Source organism: Myotis myotis, unplaced genomic scaffold, assembly GCF_014108235.1.
Source record: "Myotis myotis isolate mMyoMyo1 unplaced genomic scaffold, mMyoMyo1.p scaffold_m19_p_18, whole genome shotgun sequence".
NCBI lineage: Eukaryota > Metazoa > Chordata > Mammalia > Chiroptera > Vespertilionidae > Myotis > Myotis myotis.
In genome coordinates, this window is record NW_023416322.1 from 22,882,811 (window position 1) to 22,895,672 (window position 12,862).

Here is a 12,862-nt window from a genome sequence, read left to right on the forward strand (position 1 = left end):
GTATTTTGTGGAAGAGCCACACTCAAGGGGCCAAAGAGCCGCATGTGGCTCGCGAGTCGTGGTTTGCTGACCACGGCACTAGACAGTCAGAATATAGCAATGATGATGACCTATCTGATGGGGGAAATTCTTGACTAAATATATAATGTATGAATTATGGTTATAGGTTTATAAAGGAGCATACATGGTGCTTTATATCACAAGGGGACGTAACTTAGTCTTGGGGCACCAGGGAAGGTCTACTTTGGGAAGTAATTTTTAGTCAGACTTGAAGAATAGTGTAGGTCATCTGAGTAAAAGAGAGGGGGAGAAATTCCAGGTAAAGTAATAACATATGCAAAGGCCCCAGGCCCTAAAGTGTCCTGTAGAAACTTTGGCCATCATCGTCCTTATTATTGAACCTTGGATAAAGCCACAGGTTTATCAGATAACCCGGGCATCAGGCGTTCCAGTACTTCTTCCTCCCAGTACTGGTACTGGCTATGAGGACAGTGGCATATACTCATCACCCCAGCTCACCATTAAGGTCAACTGAGGCATGGGATGTTTCAGCCAACTGGGTACCTGAAGAAATAATTTTTTTACCATTTATTTCTTTACTTCTGTATCTCATACAAACTACCCTTTTGTGGAAGCATTTTTTTTAAATGAATCTCTATTTTCTTTATTTCACTGCTCTCCCCTTGCAAATGAATTTACCTGGATGAGAAAAGGAACATTTGTTTAAAAACTCCCACATTATGTAAGGATGTGAAATCCTAGACCAGGACCCCAGTGTTGGGAGTAGCTGGGTGGGAACGTTCGAAACCCTGCTTCCTTCAGAAACTTAGTCTAATATGGACCAGAGGCAAGCTTAAGACAGTGCTTTTATTTAACTACTAGGGGCCCAGTGCACGAATTCATGCACCTTGAAAGGAACTGTGGGCCACAAGGCTGTAGTGGGCACAGAGACGGGTCTTGGCCCATCCCCCACCTGGCCCCTCCTGCCGCGATCCCCCGGTCCCCTGTCTGCCAGCAGCCCTGCTCCCGCTGCCGCCACTTCCATGCACTGATAGCACCGGCCCTGCTTGCACCCATTGACATCATGAAGTGATTGGGGACTGCGCCAGCAGTGGGTGCAAGTGCGGCCAGCACCATCAGCAGGTGCAAGCAACGGCTGCTGCCCCAATCACCCCTCAGGAGCAAGGGAGGTGGAGAAGCCCTCAGGTCATCAGGGCCAGCAGTTGTCACTCACACCCGTTGCCAGTGCCTGGTGCTGGCCCGATCGCTCCGAGCCATCAGCAGGTGCAAGCAGTGGGTGCAAGCAGCGGCCCTGGTGCCAGCAACAGGTGCGAGTGCCCAGCAGGACCACGGCACGTGGGAGCAAAGAATTTTCAGTAACCACCAGAGGCTTGCCCTGATGATAGCGACCAGCCTGGTCTGGTGCCCCCACTCACCAGCTTCACCATCCCCCCCGCGGCGGATGCCACCATTTTCCACGCACGCGCCCTGGTGGTCAGTGCATGTAATAATGACCAGTTGTTGGGTGGTTCTGCCATTTGTTCTATTTGCATATTAGGGTTTTTTATATATATAGATGGACAAATTACTGTCATTTGTAAAATGCTCTCTTAGCAATAGGTGGAGGATTATATAAGTTCAAAAGAAGCTCCTAGATTCTGCCAGCTCATCATAAAATGCCTTATTTAGCATTGGCTCTCTCTCAAACATTCTCTCTGCACTGAACCGTGTACACATACTGCATGCATGCTTAAATACATGCATACACCACATACATACATACATGTAGCCTCTCTATCCCCCACCTATTTTGTATGTATTTATGTATCTAACTATCTCACATCTGTTCCCCTCCTCTTACCCCATGGTAAGCTTTCCACAAGGAAGCCCATCTCAGGTACACTTGTCCTAAAGCTTTCAACCTCCATCTCAGGTGCCACAGTTAGGTAAAAAGCTGGGACTAGCACTTAAATCATTATTTAAAGGATTGCTGTCCAGAGCAGATGTGGTCACTTTCTGTACTGAGAGAGCCATTGTGAAGGGATACCCAGGTCCTCTGGTCAGACTGGCCATGTAGGAGGTCATCGCTCAGTTGGGTCTGTGTTACACAGTGGAAAAAAGGCACAAGAAACAAGCCCAATACCAAGAATGAAGGAAAAAGCCCTGCAACAGCTGTTGTGTCTTAGGGAAGAGGAGGAGCAAGCATTGAGGAGAGAAGCTGAAAGCTTAGAAATTGCCAGTGCTTAGGAAGAACTCTGCATAAACTGTGGGGATTGTGGGAGGCAGGGAGAGGAGAGAAAAGGCAAAGGGAAGATTACTAATTGTCCTCCGTGTACACAATTTGCATGTGTGTCCTGGGCTGCTGTGTTTTCATGACAACGGTGTTCCTCTGGGACACAGATCATGTGTCCGAGGCAGGGATCCCAGCTGGTTCCTCTGCTGGCCCTCGATGCCCCTGCCATCTGTAGCTGCCCACAGGGATGACAGTCTTCATGGTCTCGATTTGTCAGCAAGAAGACATAAACAAGCAAACAGACTTTCTTCTGAGTTTTGATTCTGCTAATTTTCCCAAACCAAGAAGATGTGACTGGCTTACCCAATGCAGAACAGAGAATTCTGGAGGCCACACATCTAAATTGTAGTCAAGAGACTGAGGGTTCTGTCCAATTGCAGGGCTCATCATGCCTGACACTGTCCTTGAGCTATTTGATGGGCACTCTTCCCACAAAATTACTGTTGGCACTGGATGCTCAGTATTGCCACCTACTCATGATGGAGGCAGCACCTTTACCACCACGAGCAGAGAGAAGCTCAGGTGGAAATTACTGTTTTGCTTGACACTCACCTTCCCCCCAGCTCTAGCCCTGAAGATCAAATGGGACTTGCTTTCTGCCTTGACAGGCCCAGGTTGGTCATCTGACCAGGGATATGCCAAGCAGTCTTCCCAGGGATTATTCTTTCCGAATGAGCAGGGGGAGTGCCCCTCTGTGGTCTGATGTAAAGACAGGAGCTGGAGCTGCCAGAGGCCCTGCCTCTAGCACATTCAGTAGACATTTTGAGCAAATGACACCTGCAGAATGAGAAATAGCAAGGAGAGGAGGACAATTCTATGGCTCTAGAGACCCTATTTACAGGCATCCCCAAGGCCACGTCCAGCTACGCATGGACATGCAGCTCAGTGATAGGCCTCTTCTTTGGTGGGGCCAGTTCAGTTCACTCACTTGGACACAGAGAGACCTACTGCATGCCATTCCTCTCAGTTGGTCTCAGGTAACAGCTCCAAAGTGTTTCTGGTACTTTTAGGTCCAGCTCTCCATCGCTTTGTGCCTCTTCCTATATGGTCCCCTGGTAGCTTCTTCACTCATGCAATCCCCCAACTATCACTCCATGCACTGCCAACACCCAGTCTTTGAGTGACCTGACACAACCCCCTCATTGTCACTTAGCATGTCCCCTATACCTGCATCTCTCTTCCCTTTTATTCATTCTCTTCTGTTTGGATCTATGTGTGTTTCTTTGGAAAAACTATAGGTTCCTTTCAGGGAAAGAATCTCTTAATCCCAGCTCCTGTTTCCTGGCATCACAATTCACACACAATAGGCCCTTCATAAATGTTTTCTAAATAAATAAATTGGAATTCCCATTTCTCTGACATCATTCCTGTCTCTTGGGAAGAAAATAGTAAATTCTCTTTTATTCCTTTGCTGAAGAATTGTGCAGCTGATTTCTCTTACCATTTCACAATATGTTCTTTCCTCTCTGTGGATTTAATGTCAGTACTGTATAGTCACTACCCGCAGAGTGATCGCTGGGTAGGAGATGGGTGGGGGCCCAGGCTTCCATACTCATTATTGCCTTCCCTCCAACCAACATTTACAGTCTGAGTGGAAGCCTGGTATTGCCATTGCATCTGTACTTCTTCCTCTAGAGAAATTGGGGGGTCTCTTTATTATAGTATTTATACTTGACTCAGGTAACTAGTAAATTTACCTTATTTAACTAATGCTTGTATGATACTAAATGCCAGATACTGTTGTGAACACTTTAACTATATTAACTGGCTTCTCCTCATAACAACCTTACCAGGTAGATACATTGATTACCAACGGTCTCATTTTATACATAAGGAAATGTAGACATTAGTGATTGAGGGACTTGTTCATAGTCACAATGGATTGTTGGCTAAGCCGGAATTTGAAATAGGCAGGCTTGTCTAGAGCCTATGTCCTAACCACTGCACCCTCCTGCCTTTCAATGTGACCAGGGTGGTGTCTATGCTGCACATCTGTGTCCTTTGAATCTAAGTTTCCTTTCTTACCATTCAGGCCTCTCCAGAGCAGGAAGTCCCTTTGCCCTCACCTACCTAGCAATATGGTGATGTGGGCTTAGTGGTCCTGGCTCATTTTATTACCTGTGACTTGAATGTAGGCTTATTGATGTTACTCTATGCAATTAACTGTTCACATTGTAATCAACACCATCCTAAAGTTTTGTTCCTCCAAATATATTTTCAAACAACCTAGGAACCATGCCAAGAATTAACTCTAGTTCACACATTATACCAGTTTTGAGTTCTACAGATGACTCAAGAGCAAAATGTGTGTTATTTGAAATTATTAAACAGATAGTAAAGAAAATGTGACTTTGCCGAAAAGAGAGAGAAAGTTGCATGTCTCTCTTCTCTCTTGATTGCTTTTTCTAAGTGTCTAGGAGCCTATGGAACAAATCATGATTTCTGGATTTTTTTTTCAATTAAGACATTTTTTAGCTGGCCTTAAGCCATCACTTACTATTCAACAAAAAAGAATCAGGCTTAAACCCCACTCTGTGGGGTCATCTTCAGTGAAATTAGCAGAACAAACATAAAAACACACTAAGAGCTGTGCCTTTGATGCAGGGGTTGGTTATTCATAGCACAGTGTTTGGGTATTTTTTGGAGCCAATTTTAGTTGCCTCCAAATATTTCTAAATTGGATTCCAGGAATAAAGTGTTTATAAATAGTAAGCATAAAAAATGAATGCATCCATCCCAACCACTCCTTCGTGTAGTCCTTATGGCCTCCCTTTGCAGGTACCAAGTCCTTGGAGTAGTTAATTGGTTAATGGGTTAGGTTAAGTTGGTGGTTCTCAACCTCACCAGACCTAACATGCTCCTTTATAACAAATGTTTTATAACCCCTTTTATAATCCTTAAATGAAGTCCTATATAATAAAACCCTAATATGCTAAGTGTATGACCATTCATTTGACTGTTTGACCGTTCCACCAGTTGCTATGACATGCACTGACCACCACGGGGCAGACATTCCGACGGTAGGTTAGCTTGCTGCTGGGGTGCGGCTGATCAGGACTGGTTGAGACGGGCAGGACATGCCCTGGAGCCCTCTCATGGTCCCTCCCCGGCCGGCCAGCCCCCATCGGCCCAATCAGGACTGGGCGAGACGGCCCTGATCGATGCCAAATGTGGGCTAGGCCAAGGGACCCCCCAATCAGTGCACGAAATTGTGCACCAGGCCTCTAGTTCATAAATAATAAAGTCTGTTAATTTTTTTTTTCAAAAAATAAGTATAATGCCTTAACAATGATTAAAAAAGAAATAACAAGAAAGTAATCTATCTATATATATAAAAGCCTTAGCGACTGAAAAACTGGTCGACTGGTTGCTATGATGCACACTGACCACCAGGGGGCAGACACTCAACGCAGGAGCTGACCCCTGGTGGTCAGTGCACTCCCACAGCAGGAGTGCCGCTCAACTGACTGATGGGCACCAGACACTGGGCTCATGGCTGGCCACTGCAGCCCGGAGACGGCAGTGGAGCAGCAGTGAGCCTACCAGGGCGGTGGCAAGCACAGCGGGACTGGGATGACCAGGAGCAGCAGGAGGCATTGGACTGCCAGTTTTAGCCTGATCCCCATAGGCCACACTGAGGGACCCCACCAATGCATGAATCCGTGTACCGAGCTTCTAGTTTATAATGACATAGTAACTTTTAATGTGTAAATATTCTGTAATATTAAAATAGAAGTATAGTTCACAGACATTTGCAGCCATTGTAGATTCACCAGAATGTAATCTGTGTAAGAATAATCCATCTAATTCAGATTCTTTATTGGTGATTCAGTGATCATGAACAGCATTTCAGACAATGACATAATTTTCCAAAATTATGAATAAATGGTAAAATTTCTATGTAGAATCTTCCTTCAATTTATATGGTATTTATGCACCTAGAAAATTAATCACATGTTAAAATTGTACAAGCTACTCTGTGCTTATTTGTAAATGGAGTTAGCAGCTAGGCTCAGATAATTATAAGCAGGGTTTCACCTCTGTAAATGTGTAGCAAGACATTTAAAAGTTTGGAGGGCATTGGGAAATGTGTTGTTTGCAGAGCTGAGAATGGCCCTGTTCTAGCCTTCTTAGCCCTACCTTCTAACTGACAGTAGTGTCCTCAGTCATTGTGTCACTCACCTGCCACAGACGTCCCTAAATGCCATCTATTGGGTGATATCCCTTGCCCTAACAAGCACTGGGTTGTTAACGCCTAATATTAGATTTAGCCCCAAATAATTGTATTCTCCTTTTTATAGTCCTTGAAAAGTAAAGGCATGTCTACAGTGAAATCCTCTATTACCGGGTTATTGGGTTGGTATAATTGGGTAATACGTGAAGATTGCTGTCCATGACAGCAAGGGCTCAGTCCATCAAGTGTGCAAAATGTCTGGTACCCAGCACAATTCTGGGATTTCCTAAGTTTTGCTCCAGTGAACAAATAATCTTGGGGTTGGACATCTGGGTTAGTGAAAAGATATATACTATTTAAAAGAAATAGTTTTATTACTTTCAAGTATATGAGACACTCACTAGGGAGGCTCGTGGTTAAGGATTCTTTTTAAAATACCATTTCAGTGGTTTCTGTTTCAAAAATGGGTGACATAAAAATTTTGAAAACATCTGGAACCAGAAGACCTGGAATCTTCCTGCCATTTTGAGTAGAGAAAGGGAATGTGTGGAGGACCCATATGAACCTTGACCTTGGCTTAAAAGTTTTGCTTAATTTTCACAGTGGCCTGTGAGGCAGCTCTTACTAACCCAATTTTTAGAAGTGATAAAATTATACTCAATAAGATAAATAATCTGCCCAAAGTCAGACAGCTGACTGGTTCATTAGCAGAACAAGATTTGAACCTGAGCTGTCTGATTACAGAGGCTCCACCTTCCCCGACAAATCATGCTGCCCACCCCTCAAATAAGTGAGCCTAAGCTACGTTTCTGTTCAAGCCACATCCGAAGGACCATGAGTTATGGTGATGGGAGGTCCACCTTAGTATAGTTTTACTCGCTATATCATTCCAATGTTCATGTCTATTAAATATCACTCTCCTTGTGGTTAAGTGATTTTTACATTGATCCTGTTGTTGCTTGGGTTCCTGCATTCAAGCACCTGTGTAAACTGACATCAGTGTGATTCCTGAGGACAGGAACTAGGTCCTCACTATCTTTGGGCCTCCAGAGTTCCGTCTGGTCCCCCTACAACAGGAGTCCTCAAACTATGGCCTGCGGGCCACATGCGGCCCGCCGAAAACATTTATCTGGCCCGCCGGGTGTTTTTGCCGCCGCTGTATGCATAGGAATTTGTTCATAGTTGTTGTTTTTTAAACTATAGTCCAGCCCTCCAACGGTCTGAGGGACAGTGAACTGGCCCTCTGTTTAAAAAGTTTGAGGACCCCTACCCTACAAAGTGGACGGATGTGCAGGGAGTGTGTGTTGAGTCGATTTTAATTGAATGATGTTTTTCCTTTTAGGCCTTGGCCTTACACAATATTTCAGCGAGGCTTTGACCTGGTTTTGGGAGAGCAACCTTCTGATAAAATATTCAGGTGAGTGGTTGTTTAGGGACTTGCTTATATATGTCTTCAAGCCCCATGTCCCACTTCCCACTGAGCTTGGCTTCCTAGCGGTAAAGTGGAAAGGCAACGCTTTGATGAGTCATTCTGTCCTCCTAGTAACAAAAGCATCTGTCCCCCAATCATGCCCAGTGACAGTGTGGAGGCTTTTGCAGTCACACGGATTCTGTGGGGTCCTGGCTTCCTTCCTCACCTGCTCTCTGACCCCGGTGCTTCACTTCACATCCTGGAGCCTCCACTTTCCACTTTGGTAAATGGGACTCTGTTACGTGCATGGCTCTCTTGTTATGAGGAATATGTGCGGTAATGCAGGGAGAACCCCTAGCACAGAAACCAGCACAGGACACGCAGCTACTGCCCCTCTCTGCATCCCCTTTGTGCACTTAATTCACACCTTCCTCATAAAGTCTTAAGTTGTTCAAAATTAATCTTTCTGGCCCTGCCACCCCCTTTTTTTTAGATCTACTTTATTATTATTTTATTTTACCTGCCATCCTCTTGATCAAATCGGATGTTTCTAATCCCTGCCTAATTTCTACCTACATACCTGGGAATGTCACATATTAGAAAATTCAACAAGCAGAGGAAGAATTTGGGTTGTGACTGTGAACTGTTGGATTTTTATAAAGTCTCATTCACACCAGACCTTAGCAGGAACACATCTTTACTTCAAACTAAGATCTTATCCATTTATTTTGTCAATTTATCCTTCACTTAACATGCATTTGCTGAGTACCCACTAAGTGCCAGAGACCTTGCTGGGCCTGCCAGGGTGGATATGATGAATACATCACCCTCTATGAGGGTACCCTCTTGTGGAGGAAGGAAACAATCCTGCAGGAGTGTCTGATGTCAAAGGATGCTCTGAGCTACCACATCGCATTAGGGAGGAATGGTGAGCAAGGTGGGACAAATGTGCTTCCTTTCACTGCACTCGGATAGTGTGCGGAGCCTCACATATTCACTGCTGCCTTTGCAAACCCCTCCTGTCAGCCAGTCCTGGCCTAGGTGTTAATATTGCTCCTGCACTTGCTCCTGGAGCTGGCTCCTCTGCCCCATCTCCTCCTGCTCCTCTTCCCTGCTTGCTGGGGATGGGCTGGGCTTGTCCACTGAGGCGTTTTCCTAAGGCATGCTCTTAGCAAGAGTGCAGATTTACAGATTCACGCCTCCTGGGGCCTTCTCTTCCCGAACTTTTCTCTCCTGATTGTCTCTCCTGGGGCAGGCTGAGTCATGTTTATGGCATTGGCTACAGGCTTCTTTTGAGGATTTGTGCTACAGGAAAAGACAGCTATATCCTTAGACTGTGACTTGGACATTTAAACTTTTCAACAATGATTTATCATTTGGCTGACCCCGCCCCCCCCCCTTTTTTTTGACTACTGATCTGCCAGGACCAGCCAAGGGTGATAAAGATAAGGCAGATAGAGAGCCTGGCCAAGTCAGGCTGATGAACATGTATAAGTTGCCACTCCCCTAAAAGTCAAGACACTAACATTTTGAAAAGCAAGCTCCTTAATGAAATAGCTATTAGAGCAGAACTTGTACCAAAAATGTGTTTGCATCCCCACAAGCACCATTTACTCTTTTCAGGTTCGTTAGTTGCCACCTGGAAGTGACACCTGAGCACTTCAGATGGGATTGGCTATGAGGCTGGAACGTGCCGTCAGTGCTCTCTCTCGGGAGCCAGTGTGTTCATCAGTAAGTGATGAATCATTCTGGTCACCAGCGTGGCAATAATGCATCTCTCAGATGAAATCAATGGGTCATGATTCCCTGATTTCAGGTATTAAGAACTTGAACCAAAACCACTCTGAGTAAACCGACTGTCAGTGGCCACGGGAAAATCCTGTGACCTGCTTAGTGACTCTTGATTCTTGAAGAAGCACGTGACTGTCCGCTACTTCGTTCACCAGTGATTTCGTGTTCTGAGGGATTCCAGGCCACTGCACATGTCCCTGGATTATGGAAGAAAATTTAAATGTTGACATTCAAATCTTCCCACAATTGAATGCCAATGTGTAGCTCCCTTTTAATTGGCTGCTTTTCTCTTATAGAGCTTTCCATTCTTACCATCAGATCTATCTTCTAACTGATGTACTGCTTCTAGAACTTGAATATTTTTTCCTCTGTACACTCACCCCTACTCTTTCCTCCAGCAAGAGTGCATATTCTCCTCCTAATATAAACACTACCCCTTTTCATGGCCTAGATCAAGTCTGTTGAGTACCTGCTATTTATTACAAAGCACTGTTTTAGATACTGTAGCTATAACCAAAAAAATATGACCAAGATAGTCCCTGACTTCATGCAATTTATGGTCTCATCCAAGAATTGTTTTCCAACCTTAGCCTCCATGAGAATCCCCAGTGTGCTTTAAAACGACCAGTGATCTCACACAGCACAAATCAATTCATTCAAAAGCTCTGGGGGGTGGGATGTGGGCATGCGTCTGTGTTTTTTTACAAACCCTATGGTAATTCTAATCTTTACTAGTGTTGATAAATGCTTCTCTACAGCTTTTCCAACCCACTGCACCAATCCACAATGACCTTTCCCCTCCAAATTTCTGTAACTTACTGGCTGTAATATTTATTTGTCAATTATTTTATTTCATATTTATTTTAATTTACCTATTGATTTCTACAGTGAAATGGTTGTCTTTTTGAGGGAAGTGTCATATATGGCTTTAAATATTTAATATCTAACATGAAATTTTGAACATAGTTGGTCTTTAACAAATATTTGTAGGTGATCATTTCAGGTATTTCCTGAGGACTTGAAACCAGATTAGGAAAAGATCTGATGCTCAACCTAACCTTGGTAATCTGCAATCCCAAAGAACCTGGAAAGGGTCCCAGCTAGACTCAAAGGGCCCAAGGGGAAAGGCTGAATCTTTGCACCAAGCCCAGTCTAGTGCCCAAGGTGTCCTTTCCATGATGGCTCAGATCACTCCATCTCACTGGATCTTCTGGTGGCCGGAATTACTTCAAACCAGATTTCTCTCTCAGAGACCTTCCCCCCAAGTGTGCACCTGCATCCCAGGGAACAAGACCTCCTCCGGGAATGGCTGCTCTGGGAAAAGAGTGCAGACAGTGGACCACGAGCTCTTTGTCCCTTTCTCCACATTCCATCTCATGCCCAGCACATGAGAGCACAGGCCAGTTCTGTCCACTGTGCTCTGGTGAGCATTTGCCTCTGAATAGAAGTGTCAAGCTCTTGTTTACCAAGGCCATGTACACGACTCAGCCTCCAGCCAAGCCACCAACTGTGATGGCCCCACCAGCTGTTGTAAGAGAAGGCCCAACCTGGGAAAGCATTCCAGATGCTCACCAACTTCCTTTGATGGCTTTCTGAGGTTGTTCCTGCCAAATCTGCATGAATGAGGGACAGATGAGATTTCAGGACACTGCTTTTCTCTCACAGTTTGGGCTATATTTAGAATTAGTAGATTTTGCAGATAAAAGAAAACTTTAGAATTTCGTAGGCATGAGCCAGTATGGGCTGGAAAGCTGCTTAGAGAATCAGACCAGCCCCCATCTTCCCACTTATGAAAAGGTGATCTTGAAGAGGTCACATTAAAATGTTAGTGGGCAAATGTGTAAAATGGGCCAAATGACCACTCTTGGAAGGCTGTTGTGAGGATAAATGAGGTGGCTCTGCAGACCACCTGCCCCTTTGAGAGTTCTCACTAGAGGTTCGTCTCACCCTACACCTGATTTGGCTTGCCCTTCAGGTTTTCACCTTGACTCCACCAGAGGTGAATGTGACACTATCTTTCTTGTTAACTTGGTACAAAGTTGTGTCTCAGAAACTTCTGTGAACTTTGGAAGTTTCTCATAATGTCAAAACCAGATCCACCCTGACCATTAAGTCCATTCCAACCCAGAGGTGAACCCATACCCTGCTCTAAACGAAGGAAATCTTCCCCACTGCTTCTACTTTTGCATTTGAAATTTGAAACTCTCTCCGGGTAGCATGTGCAAACTAAAGAACAATCTACTTATTGATCAGTCAGTAAATACTTAAGGCGTAATCTCCTTGGGCCAGAAATTGTATCAGTCAGTGGGAATGCAAAGATGAACAAGCACTGCCCTCTGCAGTCTAAGGGAGCACCTTCTGCTGAGCAGTGGTGAGAAGATGGGCACAACTCATCATCACCAGGAGCATGTATACAGAGGAGAGTCCCTTGCTCAGCCTGAGGGTTGGATGCGAAGATCCTGGAGGGGTGGGACCTTACCTGAGTCTTAAAATGAGCGGGACTCCTGCAACGAAGAAAGGGGAGAAAATTCAGGAAGAAGAAATACTAGGGGCAAAGGCAAAGCGGGGAGAAATGAGGGCATCTTTAGGAGCTAGAATCAGGTTGCTCTGTAGAAGCACAGAGTATGGTGTCTTTGGAGATGTGAACTTCGTTCTGTGGGCCTGGGGTGCTGTCCACAGTTTCACTTGGGGAAAGATGTGGTTTGCTTTTTCCTTTGAAATATTCCTATGAGCAGAGGAGGAAGGGAAAACAGATGGATGGACATGATCTCTCTCTTTTAAAAGAAAAACTCACCGCCAGGAAGTGCTAGACTTGCCAACCGTTGCCTAAAATCTGTGGCATAAATGATGAACTACAGGTCACTGATTTGTTGCTGTGCATCAATGCACAACTTCTCATTTTAAAACCAAAATAGAAAACAAAAACTCTGTCCCAATAAACTCTCCCCACCCTCCCCCCTCCAGCAGCATTCAAACGTGTGCCTGTTTTCTTTGAAATAGTACACATTGCACAACAGTAATGGGGCCTATCATAATGTTGCTGTCTCAAGAATATTCAGTACTAAATGCAAAGTGAACGCAAATCTTGCACACTGTTACCTCCAACACACATTTTTCCTTGAGTCCCAGATCCTAGGTACCTTGGGACAATGACTTGCCCTGAATACGGTCTCCTTCATTTTGCCAGTTGACA

The 12,862-nt window shown here is 44.8% G+C and overlaps 1 protein-coding gene across 2 annotated transcripts in view; it reads left to right on the forward strand.

The window, feature by feature from the left end:
* The window catches only part of ASTN1 (astrotactin 1), a 285,725-nt gene that overhangs the window by 192,912 nt on the left and 79,951 nt on the right, over positions 1-12,862 (forward strand). For both annotated transcript variants that reach the window (XM_036344655.1, XM_036344656.1), the window contains exon 9: positions 7,810-7,884. In XM_036344655.1, coding sequence (XP_036200548.1) covers positions 7,810-7,884 — 75 coding nt within the window. The remainder of the gene's footprint in view (positions 1-7,809; positions 7,885-12,862) is intronic.